Source organism: Curcuma longa, chromosome 3 (genome assembly GCF_044706935.1).
Source record: "Curcuma longa cultivar G26 ecotype Majalengka, Jawa Barat chromosome 3, ITB_CL_G26_1.1, whole genome shotgun sequence".
NCBI classification, from domain to species: domain Eukaryota; kingdom Viridiplantae; phylum Streptophyta; class Magnoliopsida; order Zingiberales; family Zingiberaceae; genus Curcuma; species Curcuma longa.
Genome location: NC_133863.1, coordinates 1606740 through 1623015, shown reverse-complemented (window position 1 = coordinate 1623015; position 16276 = coordinate 1606740). Strand labels below are relative to the sequence as shown.

Here is a 16276-nt window from a genome sequence, read left to right as displayed (position 1 = left end):
ATCTTAGAGAAGGGAAAGGTCCATTCTCCCACTTTCCTTTGGAACACCTATACACTCCATCTCTTCGATCGAGAGATGGATCTATGTGCAAGACATTTGTTCCCTCGATTGTCTAAGCACGATTTGCAATTTATGCCCAAGAATCCAAATAGTAGCACACAATTATTGCGTGTTCAAGTTTCGTCAACCATCGAGGGCGCTGACCTTTTTAATAGTTTAATGTTTAAGTATCTAGGGCATAAATACACATAATGCCTGTGAATTACATTCGTTCAATTTAAAAAATAAAATTAAACACTAGTCGTCCTTATGATTTATTTGTTTTTTTAATTTAATCCAACCGTATAGAAGAAGGATTACAATACACATGAATGTTTATAGTACTGTTTTTATTTATTAATTTTAGTATTTTGCAATTTTTGGAATTTCAAATAGACTGTAAATAAAATAGATACCAATATAAATTTTATTTATTTGTCTAAATTATAATTGTATAAATATTTATGATATACAAAATTAAGAAGTTCTTAAAAATTAATAATAAATTTTGCATTTGAATGGAAAGATACTATTCATCAAATATAAACGAGTCATTTTTTATTTTATTAAATAATTGTATAATGAATACGTGCTAAACATTCATATTAATGTCGATGATAATTAATTATTAAATTTAATCCATGTGGTTCGATAGAAATATAATATATAAAATTATAAAATTTAAATATATATATATACCATTATTATAAAATAAATTGTATTTACAATTAATATTATAAATACATGATAACATTTTTTAATTTAGTTGTAGGTACGATATTTTATCTATGATGTTACATTATAACTGGCTTTACTAGTAAACATTGATATCCATTGAATTTAGCATGTTAACGGGCAAAAGCAAATTACAATTTTTATACTATTAGCATCTTTAGTAATATGCTAATCTTATTCGATAATTTCTTGAACTAAATATGCATATTAAAAATATATTCAATGCGGAGAAATAAATATATTATTTGTTAAAAAGACTATAGATAAATCAATATAACATAAAAAACAATTAAATAAACTATTTATTAATTGTATATGTGTAATTTATCATGCAGTTTCTTATAAAATATTATTCTATTTAATTTATCGAAATTGAGGCATCAAATATTTGCATTTTAAATTTTTAAAAATAGAAACCATTTTTTAAAAAGTATATGTTTATTATAACATGGCTTTTTTTAAAATAGTTATGTTATTAAAAATTATTCATTTACTTTAAATACACAGAGTAAATCATATCACCTTTTTTTGGGTCTAGTAAACCATTTAACAGTCAGTTGATTAAAAAAATAATAAAAACTTATGCTTCCCTGTTTCATGCTTATGCAGACTCAAAAGGCTAGAGGTGTTCTTGCTTTGACCCTCTTTTTTTTTTTTTAATTTCTTTCTTTCACTTAGTTTTCTTTATTTTTGATATTTCGACGACCTGGTGATCATCAATCAAGACAAACGCAAACACCAAACCCCGGCAAAATAATTTTAAATCCACTAGTAATTGTATATGTTTATATGTAATCTTCATTGAATAGCTATTAAACAAACACCTACACTACTGAAAAGATTCGTTGCATGTGTAGTTTTCAATTAATTTATAACCGTGGCACAATATCCAAAAGAACTACCTGGGGAAATATGAATCTTGATGATTATTAAACTGCATGGAATAGTTTATAGAATTTTTTATAATAATTCTAAATTACAGTACTTGTTTAACCTAAATGTATTCTATTTATAGATCAACATGCATGGCAAACGGATCCAAAACCAATACCTAATTTATTCGATCAGATGCTTTATGTTGTGAAGTTCTTTAATGTTTGGAGGCGAGTTCCTCCTCCACTCGTCGACGGTGCGGCGAATAAAGAAGGAAAAAAGTCCACAGTGAAAGCTAGCTATTGACAAAGAAGAGCAACTATACGCCACTGACGTCCACGTTGCTTTTCGCGTCCAAGAATAATCTCCACCACCTTGTTTTGTTCCATTGCTGTGGCTGCCTTCTCCCTGTCGCTCTCCCTGTGACTTGCAAGAGCAACCACAATCTTGGTGGCGTTGCCGCAGCCACAAACGGTTGTGTTACTGCTTAACATATCTATCTGATCGCTTTTAATATCACAGGTACAACAAGTTGAGTTTGTGGGAGCATCATCTCGCGCCCATTAGCTGGTAGTTAGTGCATCACAACACAATGAAGCCCCACCTTCCCCCTCTCCATCAGGAAAGGGAAAGAAGCATGGAGCCACAACATTTGATGGATGAACATAAACTGAGAATTGCTTTGTCACGCAGGAACAAGGGGATGGAGATTGTAACAGAGCATGATATAGAACAGCTAGCATCGATAATGCAGAGCATTTACATGATTATAATTTGCAGATACCTCGACGCCAAAACAAAAAATGCAATAGAACCCACGTCTCATGCTTGTGCGTTCTTGCTCTCTGGCTAATCCAACTTCTCCACCGCGTTGTACTGTTGCGTTTGTTAGCGTGCAAGCAATGGCAATTCTGCTCCAGAAAGCAAGAAGGGGGACCTAACAGCCAGTGAACAATTTGTGTGAGAGAGAGAGAGAGAGGAAATAGAGCTAAGCAACAACTGATGGAAAACATAGAGTTCCTAAAGCCGTAAGGATAGGTCGAGCTCGGTCCGATCTCCGGCGTCGTAGAAGTTCGCCGCAGGTGGTTCTTGCGGGAGGTGGGAGCCCCTTTGCCAATTTAGGAGATCGATGGTCTCATCGCCGCTGGCAGCTGGATCTCCGGCGGCGCACATTGCTCGGCTGTTGCTCACTGTGGAGAGCAGGGGATGGTCGTTGGAGAACCGAGGGGCTCTGCGGGAGCTCAAGAACTCCGTCTGGCCGCCGAAGGCGTGATCGCCGGGAGGGAGATTCCTGCACGCGTGGGCGAGCGGCGGCGAGCTCAGGTACGGAGGGGGAATGGTGGCGGGCGCGGTCGTGGCCGGTGCCAGGTAGAGGTAGGAGCTCCAACCGATGCTCCTCTCTTTCTTGTGGGCGTTCTGATGGCCACCGAGGGCCTGCGACTTGAGGAACTTCTTCTTGCAGAAGAGGCAGGGGAAGAGCTTCACGTCCTTGGCATCTGAGGGTCCGTCAGCGCCCTCCACCTCGAGGGAAAGATCCAAGACCAGTTGCGGCGGCGGCGGCGGCGGCGATTGCGGCTGCGGAGGAGAATCCATCTCAGAATTTAAAGACTCCACCTTTTTCTGGATGGGTGGACTTGCGGAAGCTTGACGAGGCGAAATTAGGATTTCATATATATGGAAAGACCAGTGGCACGGAAAGCATACATTCTTCTTCCCCTAATGGCTGATGGCTGGCTGATGCCACAGAAGGTAAAGGAAGAGATCTCACTAGGCAAGTTAAAAGATCTCTCTACATAGATTTGCAAATGTCATGACAGGCACTGGAGGGACCTTGGATTGGCAGAATCGACAAACTGGTACAGTGGACACGGACGGGTTAAGCTGGGAGAAAGAATCTACGAATAGGTTCACTGGCCGCGGACGGGAAAATCCACAAGTAGTCAGTGGCCACGGATGTAACACAACAGACCCAAATATGAGTCGCTTCCTTATCATTGGAACTTAAACCGAAAAGAGAACTCCAAGGAATGAACACATACATATTTTTTTTTTAATTTTAAAATATATTCATTCACGTCTAGACAGAATACATACTTTTTGAAAGGTTCATGGGAGTTCGTCTAGTCAGGCTCGCTGTGGATAAGTGAATGGGTGATTTAGTTTGGGGTCTGATAAGGAGGGGAGGGGGAATACTGCAGAGTTCAATTCGCCTGGTGCCAAAGAAGCACTCTGATGCCTGGCACTGTAGCAGCTGGCACCTACCGCCATTAAGTGTAACTGAACGCTAGCTAGATCTATCCCGGCTCAGATTTGCAGCGGCTGCATTTCCAGTTGGGCCCACAGCCAACTGGAGCTCGCGACAAGATCTGTGAACGCTCACGTCCACGTCCAGTAGTAGGTTTTCTCTTGGAAAAATAACAAACCAGGGCATTTTTTTTATACCCTGATTTGTAAAAAAAAAAAAATCATTAAATACACAATTTTGTTTTCTTCAAAAAGAGGTCCCCTATTATTATGAATATTCTTAAATCAGTAATTAACCAAGGACGTATTTAAAATTATATATATATATATATATATATATATATATATATATATATATAATCTTTAGATTTCTCAAATAATGTATTTATTTTTCATTTCACTTCTCCTTTCAATCAACGTAGTACTAAATTTCTTGAAAATAAAATAAAAATAAATGTGACTTTTAAAAAAATTATTAAATGTATCTTTTGATAATTTCATAATTTAAATGTATTTTGATCGATTGTCATTCTTAAATTTATTACCGCCAGAAAAAAAGTCAACTAATTATTTTAATGCTCACACTTCCACAAATTCATATAATATTTTTGATTAAAATTTTATATGGGTTATATTTTTTAAAAAATGAATAAAGTGGAGCGTTGCTCTGAATTTTTTAAAATTTAATTTGGTTTAAAATTTTTTTAAAAATTATGTTTGTTTTATTATAGTCAAATTGCCGAATAGATCTATCTATTATTCTATTAAAAAAAAAACTGGGCGATTTTTACTAAGATGTTCTATAATAATTTATTTATTTATTTTATTACATTAAAATTCAATGGACTCTGGTGAGTTCTTTCTCAAACTATCATATGTTTTTTTTAATTTATATTTTATTTCCTAAACTTAGAAATAGATAAGTAACGTAGACAGACTATGAAATTGATAAAATTATACATAGAAAATGCTTAACTTAACCATGGAACCGACAAAATAAAATAATTCGGAGAAAAGTCGATAGGAGACACATCAATCATGCAGACAATAACAGAATCAACTTACAAACAGAGAATAATAATGTAAAATGCAAATGGCGACTTCATCGATTGGATTTGGAGGATATTATAGACAAGTTGTCACAGAAGAATATATATAATGCTGTGCAGAAACAATCTTAGCTGTCAAAATCCAATTAGCAATTGGCCAAGAAACATTGAATTAACTTTGACAATGAAAGCCAGCTTTTCTAATTAGATATTCACATCTAATTTATCCTTTTTCTTCATTATTTTTCCTTCTTCTCAGAGGATATTTACTGCTCTTTGTTTTCCGAGCTGATTATAGTATTGTGTGCAGTACAATAGCTTCGATTTTATTTATTTATTTTTTTGCAAATTAAATTACAAACATAACCAATAAAGCAACAATTTTCGCAGTGGTCTCCATATAATTTTCTATAGAGGAATTAAAATTCATGATTTTGGTGGGTTGGGCTTTAAATATTTTGCGATATAGAGGCCCACTGTTCTCCTTTACCCTTTCAAAACCCTCGATTCAACCGGACCGGTATCGTCAGTTGCCGCCGCCGTCGCTGGCTTCATCCGCCAATTTCGCCGCCGCCGCCATCATGCCGCTCCGCCCTCTCCGCCGGTTCCTTGGGCGGCTTCCCCTTACCCAGCCGCACCGCACCTTCGTGGATGCTAGGGTTACGTGGGTCCGTGACCGCGGCCTCGACCACGCCGTAGAGAAGGAGAAGTACCTGCAACCCTTTCATGCACTCAAGGACTTCCTCCTCCTACCTTCCTCCGCCTCCTCCTCCCCTCCTCCTCCTCCAGCCCCAGCCTCACTCTCTCATCTATAAGCGCCCATGCCGCCGAACTACGCCTCCCCTTCCGCGCCATCCGCTTCATTCGCCTCTTTCCTTCTGCCTTCATCGAAGAGTTCCCTCCGCCCTCCTCCGGAGCTCCCCCACACCCTGTCATCCGCCCGACAGATGAGCTAGTCCGCCTCCATGAGGACGAGCAGCGGGCCCTCGAGGCTGCACGCCCCGATTCTGCCGACCGCCTCCTTCGCCTCCTCATGATCGCTCGACGCCGTCGTCTACCCCTCACCCTGATTGACCGCCTCCGATGGGACCTCGGCCTCCCGCGCGACTATGCTCGCTCCCTACTCCCAGACTACCCCGACTACTTTCAGATTGTTCCTTCCACCACTGGAGTGCCCGGCGCGCTGGACCTTGAGCTCGTTTTGTATCGCAAAGACCTTGCCGTGTCCGCCATGGAGAGGTACGCCATGAAATTTGGGGGCTATAAGAAGGGTATGTCGCTCCCCTTCCCCCTTCACTTCTCTCGGGGTTTCGACCTGCAGAAGAAGGTGAGGAGCTGGTTGGACGAGTGGCAGAAGCTTCCGTACATCTCACCCTATGAGGATGCGTCCCATCTCACGCCAAAGAGCGACCTTGCGGAGAAGTGGACAGTGGCGGTGCTCCACGAGGTCCTAAACCTTCTTGTGCCAAAGAAGACGGAAAAGGAAAATCTGGTCTTGCTCGGGGAGCATATTGGACTCCCGCCGGGTCTTAACAAGGTAATCACGCACCATCCGGGCATCTTTTATGTTTCAAATAAGCTACGAACGCACACCGTTGTGCTTCGAGAGGCTTATAGGAGGGATCTTTTGGTGGTGAAGCACCCATTAATGGGGTTAAGGTATCAATATAGTCACCTCATGCACAAGGGGAAGGAGACTGCTGTGGAGAAGGGTAAGAAGTCCAGAAGGGCTGCTGCCGATGATTCTGCTCTCACTAACATTGCAGGAGAAGATGAAGAAGGGGCGGAAGATGATGAAGAAGATGAGGAGGACGCAATGGAAGAAGAAGAACTATCAACAGCTGAATCCGAGGACATGGAGAGTGATGATGAGGATGCCAATCAGTCTGCGAGACAATGACATGCAGTTCAAGCAGGAACGCCATGACATGCAAATTATAGCAGGCGTGTTGGCGCACACTGAACATGCAATCAGTTTATATGGGAAAAGGAAGATTTGAGAATGAGTCAATCAGAGATAAAAGGAACTTGGGCATGCTATTTTGACAATAATCAGCTTAAGCTGCATGAAAAGGATGCTAAAGAAGGGAATTCTTATGCTTGCCATTCAAATCCGAAGAGATAACAGCTCAATCGTTTGGGGTGAGTTCCTGTGCACACTGATACTGTTTTTATCTTCGCATGTGGCTGCCTATTTAGTTGACATTCTTATTTGCTAGGAGTATTGATGCTATAACTTGTTATTTGACTGCTGTGCATTCTTCCAGTGCATGATTATTATGAGACTTTCAGTCGATCCATTTGCCAATTTACTTTCTGGTTGTGATTCTCAAAATCAGTTGAACTCTATCCATCAGCAGAAAATGGGAACGTATTTTGGATTTTATCTCATTTCCACCAACTTCTTTAATGTCATTGCCTGTGCTTATCGAGGACCTTGGTACTCTTTGGAGTTCTCTTAGGTATGCCTCCTAAAATCATTAAGCATTATTAGCCAAACGAATTTGAAAGCTCTAGAGACTTCATATTCATGTAACATGAATACGATTGCACTTTAGGAGTCTCACGTCATGGTTTTTAGATTTTGAATTTGACCATCATATACTTTTTTGACAAAACTGCTTGATGTCTACCAATGGATTGTCTAGTTAACTGGTTGGTCGTGTAGATGCTTTGGATTTGTGTGGAATGAGTGTTGTATTCATAGGATTCTTTAAAGTTTGTCCACATTTATTTTTATAGATTTTGAGTGTTTTATGTTCTTTAATATTCTTATCAAAAGTGTGTGAGTGTAGTAAAAATCTCAGAGGTGTTCCCAAAATGACACTCTTGGAGTTTCTTAGAGGTTGTACAAGTTATTTTTCCTCGAATATTAACCCTATAGGTCCACCAAATACTCTTTGCTAAAATGCTTAACGAGTTAGACGTTTTGGATTCGTGCTAAATTGACATTTTGTATTCCTTGGTTTTCCAAAATCTGTTGTTATTGCATGTTTATTTATTTATTTTGAATTTGAGCTATCTAGGATCATCAAATACTTTTGACTAAGATAATTATTGGTTATGAGCCAACTAGTCAGTCGATTTGATGTGATTCCAATTAAGTATCCATCGATCAAAAGTGTTTGATAACTTTAGAAACCTTAGGTTCTATAGGATCGCCTAAAACTTTTGATCAAAAATACACACAGTCCTCGTCCTCAAATTTATGGCAGTTGAGCATTATTGTACTTTTAAAATTTAATGCCGCTTCAGCACTATTGTACTCCTAAAGTTTTATGAGTTTGTATATGTTTCTTTGTTTTTTATGTTGAGGTTTATAATATCATGAAACACTTTTGATCAAAGAAGTTTAATTCAATTGATTGGTCAATTGATTAAATGTGATTCTAATCAATTGGTATCATTAAATGCTTTTAGTCAAAAATACTAAACAACACTAAATGCTTTAGATTTATGACAAATATATACTATTATGCTCTTAAGTTTCTTAAGCAGAAAATAAGCACATTTTTAACCCTTTCATTTATTATTTTATGTCTAACTAGATAAAAAATATGTAATTTAATCTTTTCTTTAGTAAGGAATAAAGGCAAGGCTCTATTATGGTTTGGAATCGTTGATTCAACTTTTTAGGAATATCGATTTTTATTTTAACTTTTCAAGGTGGTTGTAATTTACGATTATCGATTATGATTCAGTACATTATTCACAATAATTCAAGATTATAATTATTTTATTTTAAAAATTATACGTATTTAAATTGTTAATGTATCCCATAAGATTTAGGGTAATTAAAATCACTTAGATTCTTGGTTATTTATATATTAAAATATTATTTTTAGTCCTTTAAAAATTATCTTTGTTTTATTATTTTTATAATTTTTACCTAATCATTAAAAGTTAAAGTATTTTGAATTTTAAAAAAATCAAGAGCTAAAATAAATCAAGAAAATATTATAATAAATTTTGAATCATTTGTATTTTTGATATTAATAGTTTTATTATTATATTTTAGTGTGATAAGATATATAACTGATATTTTTTGATTAATTTTATTAATTTGATGATAATTTTTATTATTTATATAATTTTATTATTAAAATAAATTATATTTTATTTAAAATTTAAAAAATAAAAATAATTCCACATTAAAAAATTCAATATAAATAGATTAGAATATCAGAATAATTTTATATTAAAGAATTTAAGATAAATAGGTTGATTTTAATATAAAAAAATAATTTTTCATTGCAAAAAACTTTAAAACAAAAATAATAATTTATATTGACCCGTACTAATAATATTATTAGAATATTACAAATATTATTAAATAAAAAATTTTAATTAAAAAAATCATTATTATTTAAATAAATAAGAGTGAACCGGTGGTTGGCCTGTGGGAAGATAAGGCTCTATTATTGGTGTGGGAAGATAAGGCTCTATTTTTGATGCTCATTCTCTCTCACAGCTACACAGCCACAGTTTACAAATTTATATTTATAATCAACATTTTAATAATGTGAAGAATTATTCTGTCCTATTTATTACCGTCAAAGTTGTAGTACAGTGGGGAGTATTCTTGCCTATCACGTGGGTGATCGGGATTCTTCTAAAAAAAAGGTGAAATCCGGGTGATCGGGATTCGATCCTTCGTAATGGCGTGCCATTCATAAAATTTTTACGCCTTCTCCAATCGATCCTCACTGTCCATCTGCAAAATCTCACAAATTTTCTAGGTTTAGATCATAAATTCCTGGTCTGGCAATCCATCTACTAGTCTCCTCAGCCCTGCTTCCGTCCTCGGTGCTGAAACCCTAATGTAGTCGGTCTAGTTCTTCTAAGGAACGATTGGTGAGCTATTCACTCTTTTTTCCCATTTAATCGATATTGTTTTATTGCCCCATCTTTTTTGTCGTCGCACATATGAGGTTTCCTTCTATTGCGATTGATCGTCTTTGAATTTGCTTCGGAAATTACAAGTATGTGTCAGAGCTATGGAGGAAGAAACAATCGGATGTGATGCGGTTCTTTCATCGCCAGCCACCATTGATTGTTCGTGTCACCCGATCGATCCTCCCCGACAAGGTTCGGCGACTCAGTTACAAAGCCAAGCAGGTAAAATAAAAAAAAAGAAGCTTCTTTTGGGTTTACTGCATATCAAAATGTCACTCAACTTTTGTTTGTTCGTCTCAAGAGATTTGTATGACTTTCTAGTTAACAATGCTTAAAAGTTGTATATTGGTCAGGTGAAAGTGACAAAAACAAAAAAACTCCCTATGCAATTTTGCGATCCTATCCCTCCTTTTTCTGATCTTTTCCATTCAACTAATCGGACACTAAGAATAACTATAACTGTGGTGATTACAAGAAATAGATTAGAAATTCTCCTATCATTCTAGATCTTGTTTTGTGAACTTGTTAGTGTGTTCCTGACTACTGTAATTTAGTTGTGTTATTTACTTCTGATACTTAATCAGTCTATCAGGCAGTATGGAACTCACGTTGTATAAGTGCAACTGATAATTGCATTTGCAGTATACCTGATTGATTTGTCACTGAAAATGAGTTCTTTTTAATCACACGAAAGTTTGCTAGACTGAATTAAGAATCACAAAGGAGTTCCTAAACTAGCATATAGTAATGTTTTACTTTGAGAGGAGGTATGCCCTGATGATTTGTATCCACTTTTTCCATTTAATGCATTAATCTTTTTTTTCTTCAAAATTGTAGAATCATGCATAGTTGTAACCAAGTTTACCAAGGCTCCAGTGTTTTTGCTGATAAGTGCACTTAATTTCTGTCCATATGAATATTGATATTAGTTCATTAATTTCCCAAATTGACACTTGCACTCTTGGAGTTTCTTAGAGGTTGCCCATGTTATCTTTTCCTCAAATTTTATGCCCTATAGGTCTACCAAATGATTTTTGTCAAAAATGCTTATTGACTTAGAAGTTTTTGATTCGTGCTAAATTGACATTGTTGCATTCTTCGATTTTCCCAAGTCTGTTGATGTTAAGTGTTTATTTATTTATTTGAAAATATTTTAACTAAGATAGTTATCGGTTATTAGTCAACTAATCAATTGATTTGATGTGATTCCAATTAAGTACCTATTGATCAAAAAGTGTTTGATAACTTTATAAACCTTAGGTTCTATAGCATCGTCTACAACTTTTGGTCAAAATATTTAAAGTTCTGTGAGTCTATACATCCTTATTTTTTCTTATATTGAGCTTTATAAGAGTATTGCCAATGAAGCATTAATGGGTGTGTTATAACACCCCTTGGTGTTAAACACCAATGTGGAAGGGTGTTATAACACTCTTCCACTTGAACACGTTCAAGTGACAGTAGGGTGGGTCAACCTCCTAGCTGGTTCACCTCACATGCAATTTTTTTATTATATTTATTAAATAGTTAGTTTTAACGGTTATTAATGGTTAGTTTTAATTTTTATTAAAAATTATAAATTTTAAAATTAAAAATTAAAAAAAATTTAAATAAATTTTATTTTCTCAACTTTGTAATTTTAACCGTTTATTAGTTACGATAAGATACATCCACTTTTTAATATTATTTTTAAAAATAGTAAAATTATTATTTTAAAAGTAAGATTATTATTAAAAATAATAATAATAATTTTAATATTTAAAAATATTTTTAAAATGTATTTATTTAATATATATAATTTAAAGATGATTGAGTGGACAGTAGAATTCAAAAATAATGAGGGTTAATATTAAAAGGAATGTGTGTGAAAAAGGTTGTAGTTAGAATGAATATGTGACAGTGGATTCCATACTTTTTAATGAGGTGAAGGGTGTTATAAGGAGGATGGATTGTGGATGCCCTAAGATTATAAAACACTTTTGACTAAAGATGCTTATGAATATCAATTAATTGGTCAATCGACTACATATGATTCTAATGGATTAGTTATCATTAAACATTTTTAGCCAAAAAAATATATTTAACAACACTAAATTTTGTAGATTTATGTCAAATGAATACTATTATACTCTTGGGCTTCTTTTGAATTTATGCATATTTTTTTTCTTCCTAAATTTTAAGTTGTATGACACCATTAAACACTTTTTTAGAAATATTTAAACTCTACAGATGTCAAATTTATGTTAAATAAGTATTATTATATTCATGCAATTCCCTTGGATCCCTCTATATTTGTTATTATTATTTTTATTTTAAGTCGATTGTCAAATATTTTTGATAAAAAATACTTTATAGTGATCTATCAATTGGAATTATATATATGATTAAATTCACTTTGAATTGGCTACTCAATTAACTAACATTACTTAGTTAAGTAATGAAATAGAAAATTATTGATTCTTTTGTAATCAACATTGGAAGATCAGAGGAACAAGTTCCGACTACGGTGGCAACTCTTCTTTATTGGGCTGTCGATTGTGAGCATTTTCTGATTTATCCAAGTGACATGTGGGAAATTGTCATGGGGCTAAATTTGTCACTATGAGAATTAGTCATTTCAAAAATTAGATTCTGAAGAAATTTCATTTCGTTTGATTTCATATTAGATAAAAATATACGAAAATTAATCCACACCTTTCATTTATTATTTTATGTTTGAACAGATAAAGAATATGCAATTTAATCTTTTCTTTCTTAATGCCTAGTTTACTTGGGAGAGTGGAAAGTAAATCAGATGAAAATTTTCCTCAGTATCCATCTCTAGTTTACTTTTATAAATTTTGGAGAAAAGATAGAAATTTTATCCATCAGCGGATATTTTTTCCCTCAAAATCTATCACCCCGAAATCGGGCGGAACGCGGACGGACGGACGAAAAAAAAAATCTCCGCCTTTCGCTACGCCTCCGATTTCTTCTCTCTTCTCCTCTGCCACCGGCGCACCCTCACGGAGGTCGATCTGCTACCGCCAACGCCGTGTCTTCTGCCACCTCCCACGTCGTGGTCGTCTCGGTGCTCGGCGAGGAACTCCTCGCGCGAGAAGGTGGCGCACCGCAAATCGCCGGAAGGGCAGACGGACGAGGAGAAGGACATGCGGACGTCGTCGGACTCGTCGTCGTCGGAGTCTGAGGGGAGATCGAGGCAAAAGGAGACCCTCGAGGGGACACGGTCGAACGACTGAAGAAGCAATCGTCATCTTCCTCGTCGTCTTCTTCTTCCTCCCCTTCCTCCTCTGTTTCATGCTTAGCCGCTTCTTCCTTCTCCTCCGCCTCGTTTTGGCGGTGGTTCTCGGGCTTCACCTTCGATTGATTTCCTTGCGCCAGCGAAATTGGGAATTTAGGGTATAAATTTTTGCAGCAAAATTGCATCTTTTCTAAATTCTCCTAATCTGATTTTGGATTTCGAAGCAACAGAGGACTCGCGCAGAGATGCTTTGCGTGCTTCCAGTAGAGCCTGTCACTTCAAAGTTCCCATCTTTGCTCAGGCCGCTGAAAGACGCTTTCCAGTTCCCTCCTCTGCCTTTCATTACCGCTCTCTCTCGTATTCGTCACTTCCAGTTCATTGATTCGTTGCTATCTTTGTGGTTTTTTGAAAGGCGAGGCGAGCGCTCAAGGCGTTGAGGGGACTGGTGAAGCTCCAGGCTCTGGTCCGTGGAAACATCGTCAGGAAGCAGGCGGCGGAGACTCTCCGGTGCATGCAGGCGCTGGTGACGAATACGAGAGAGAGCGGCCGAAGAACCTCCGCCCGCCGAACGCGCCGCCGTCGCCGAGCTCGCGCTCCAGCAGCTTCAGGTTCTGGTGGACCTGGTTGACGGCGGCCCTCTGGCCGTCGCCCGCGGAGGAGAAGACGGCGGCGACGGCACGCTTTTCCTTCCTCCGTTTACTCTGCCCGGGGCTGAGATTTCCTTTCTCTCCCTAGAAAAAATAAATCTAGGATTCCTTTCTTTTCTTCATCCGTTGCAGAAGAAAAGTCGTAAGTAATAAAGGCTCTATTATATTTATCGGAGTGGGTTAAACTACATAAAATATGAATTTACAGATTAGTTACATTTTTACAAAATTTAATTAATTAATTAATTATTGGAGATGATCATTAATTAAGAATGGGTATGTATTAATTATATTCTTAATTTATATAAATTTAATTATTATACATATGTAAATGATTAATATATTTTCTATCATTTCAGATTTTTCATAATTTTATTTTTGTTTATTTATATTTTTAATTGTGAGTTTTATATGGTTATTAAATATTTTTATTCAAAAGTATTTAATGATGATAATGACTGTTACACTTTGTTTAGGAGGAGGTGAGGGGAGGGTAAATAATGAAAAATGAATTTTGACTCTTACTTGAGATGGAGTGAGTTAAAAGGGGAAGGAAAGAGAAGGGTAAGCTTTATCCTTCCATGCTCATGCTAATGAATCTTTAAAATTTCTTACACTCTGATTTGAGCGGTAAGGAAGGAAAAGGAAACTCAAAAATATTTTATTTCAGTTTTATCTTTATTTTAAAATATTAATTTTTAAATTAACATGCGCGCTGTGACCGTCTAAAGTTCAATTGCTCGCACTCCACGACGTCGGCATCGGTATCGACTCTTGTCGCAAATCTTTTCGAGGACAAGACTAAAGAAGACTGAGACAAATAATCATAATCTTCTCCTCTTTCTCTGAGGATAGATATTTATCATATATTTATTCAATCCAAAAAATATGCGTTGTCTATGTTTTAAGACATTCTAAATCCTTATTTTTACAAACAATATTGATAGAATTTTATTGTTTTTCATCTGTCCTCACATTATTTTTTTAAGAAGTAAAGATATTTTTATAATTTTATATATTTAATCTTCATCTTTTATTTTTTTCTCAATTAAAATAACACATATTATGTTAATAAACTTTCAATCCTTTTCAAATAAAAAAAATATAAATATTCCACTTTTCTTTCTTTTTCTTTCCTATCCTTCTTTTCTTTTTCGGTTAATAAACCATCTTTTACCCTATTCAAACAGAACGTTAAAGGATGTAAATCCGATGAACCAAAATTAAATATATCCTTTGATAATTACAAGGACCAAAATAACAGTTGCAAATCTAATCCGTGATCTGTTCCTAAGAGTCAACGTCAATGATGGTAAATATTTTAAGATATTTTTTAGGTGAAACGATTTTAGAATTTTTTAATATTAAAGATATATGATTATATGATTTGTTAATCGTATGGGACAGGTACACAGCTGTGTTTGTTAATCGATCATCCTTTGATCGTGATCAGAATAATTAAATTTTTTTTTGCCTACGTGCCAAAATAATGATTTATTTACTATTCACTCATAACAATCCATACTTTCTAATCACTTAATCACTTTCCTTGAGGTTTAGGAAAAAAATTCAGGAAAAAAAAGAGGAAAAGAAGAAGAAGAAGAAGAAAAAAAAAAAAGGAGTGACAGACTATATAAGTTCGTGGTAGCGGTCGTCTTATTGTGAGGCCTTTTGTGATTGTGAGGTTGCTGCGGGAGTTCGGATCCTCTGTGCCAAACTTTCTCTGAGTCCCTGAGGCACTCAGTAGACGACAAAAGGCGCACGCGGATCGCACGTGACGAGAACGCGTCTGCCTTTCTTCCGAAACCCTCGACATTTCGGTTTCCCTCCTTCGTCCTTCGCCAAAAACCTTCGCGAAATCCTCTCCAGCCGTGCCCTCGTCTCTCTCGCGAAAGCCCTAGGTGCCCGGCCGCGAGAACCTTAGAGTCGCTTCTCCGCCACGGCTCCGTGTGCTTCGAGTCGATTACCACGGAATAGGAACGATGGAAGAGGTGTCATCTTGCAGAACCAGCCATGGCCTCCACGCCTCCCTCCAACCGCGTCCATCCTCACAACAATGGCGTTGTCCTCCAACCCTACCTCCTATAAATCTCCCCCATTTCCCCCTTCGCTTCCCTCAGGCTGCAAATCTGCCATAGCGAAGGAGAGGAATCCCTTATCTTTCTCATTTCTTCCCCTGCCACAGCCATCACCATGGAGATGAGGAAGATCGACTGCGCGCCGCCTGATCTCTGCGATCTTTCACCCGCCTTCGTCGCCGCGGGAAGATGCTGCCCGATCTGCGTTTGCAGCCGTGGGCAATCTCGCTACGTCATGGGATAGATTTAGGCGAGATAAACAAGACGAAAAAGAAATTTCATTTCGTTTGATTTCATATTAGATAAAAATATACGAAAATTAATCCACACCTTTCATTTATTATTTTATGTTTGAACAGATAAAGAATATGCAATTTGATCTTTTCTTTCTTAAGTACTTCTAAATAAACAGGACAACGCTTCTACTTCTTAATCCAGAAAAGTAATAAAGGCTCTATTATATTTATCGGAGTG

General features: G+C 36.5%; 1 protein-coding gene and 1 pseudogene across 1 annotated transcript; one reads left to right on the top strand and one right to left on the bottom strand.

Annotated features, from left to right (window-relative positions):
• Nucleotides 1–2309: 2309 nt before the first annotated feature.
• LOC141825214 (uncharacterized) lies at nt 2310–3374 on the bottom strand. Its single transcript, XM_074712600.1, has one exon. It carries the CDS (start codon nt 3238–3240, stop codon nt 2668–2670), a length of 573 nt encoding a protein of 190 aa, XP_074568701.1. The 5' UTR covers nt 3241–3374; the 3' UTR covers nt 2310–2667.
• A 2109-nt stretch (nt 3375–5483) lies between these two features.
• Nucleotides 5484–7334, top strand: LOC141824796 (protein WHAT'S THIS FACTOR 9, mitochondrial-like; annotated as a pseudogene).
• The last annotated feature ends 8942 nt before the right edge of the window (nt 7335–16276 follow it).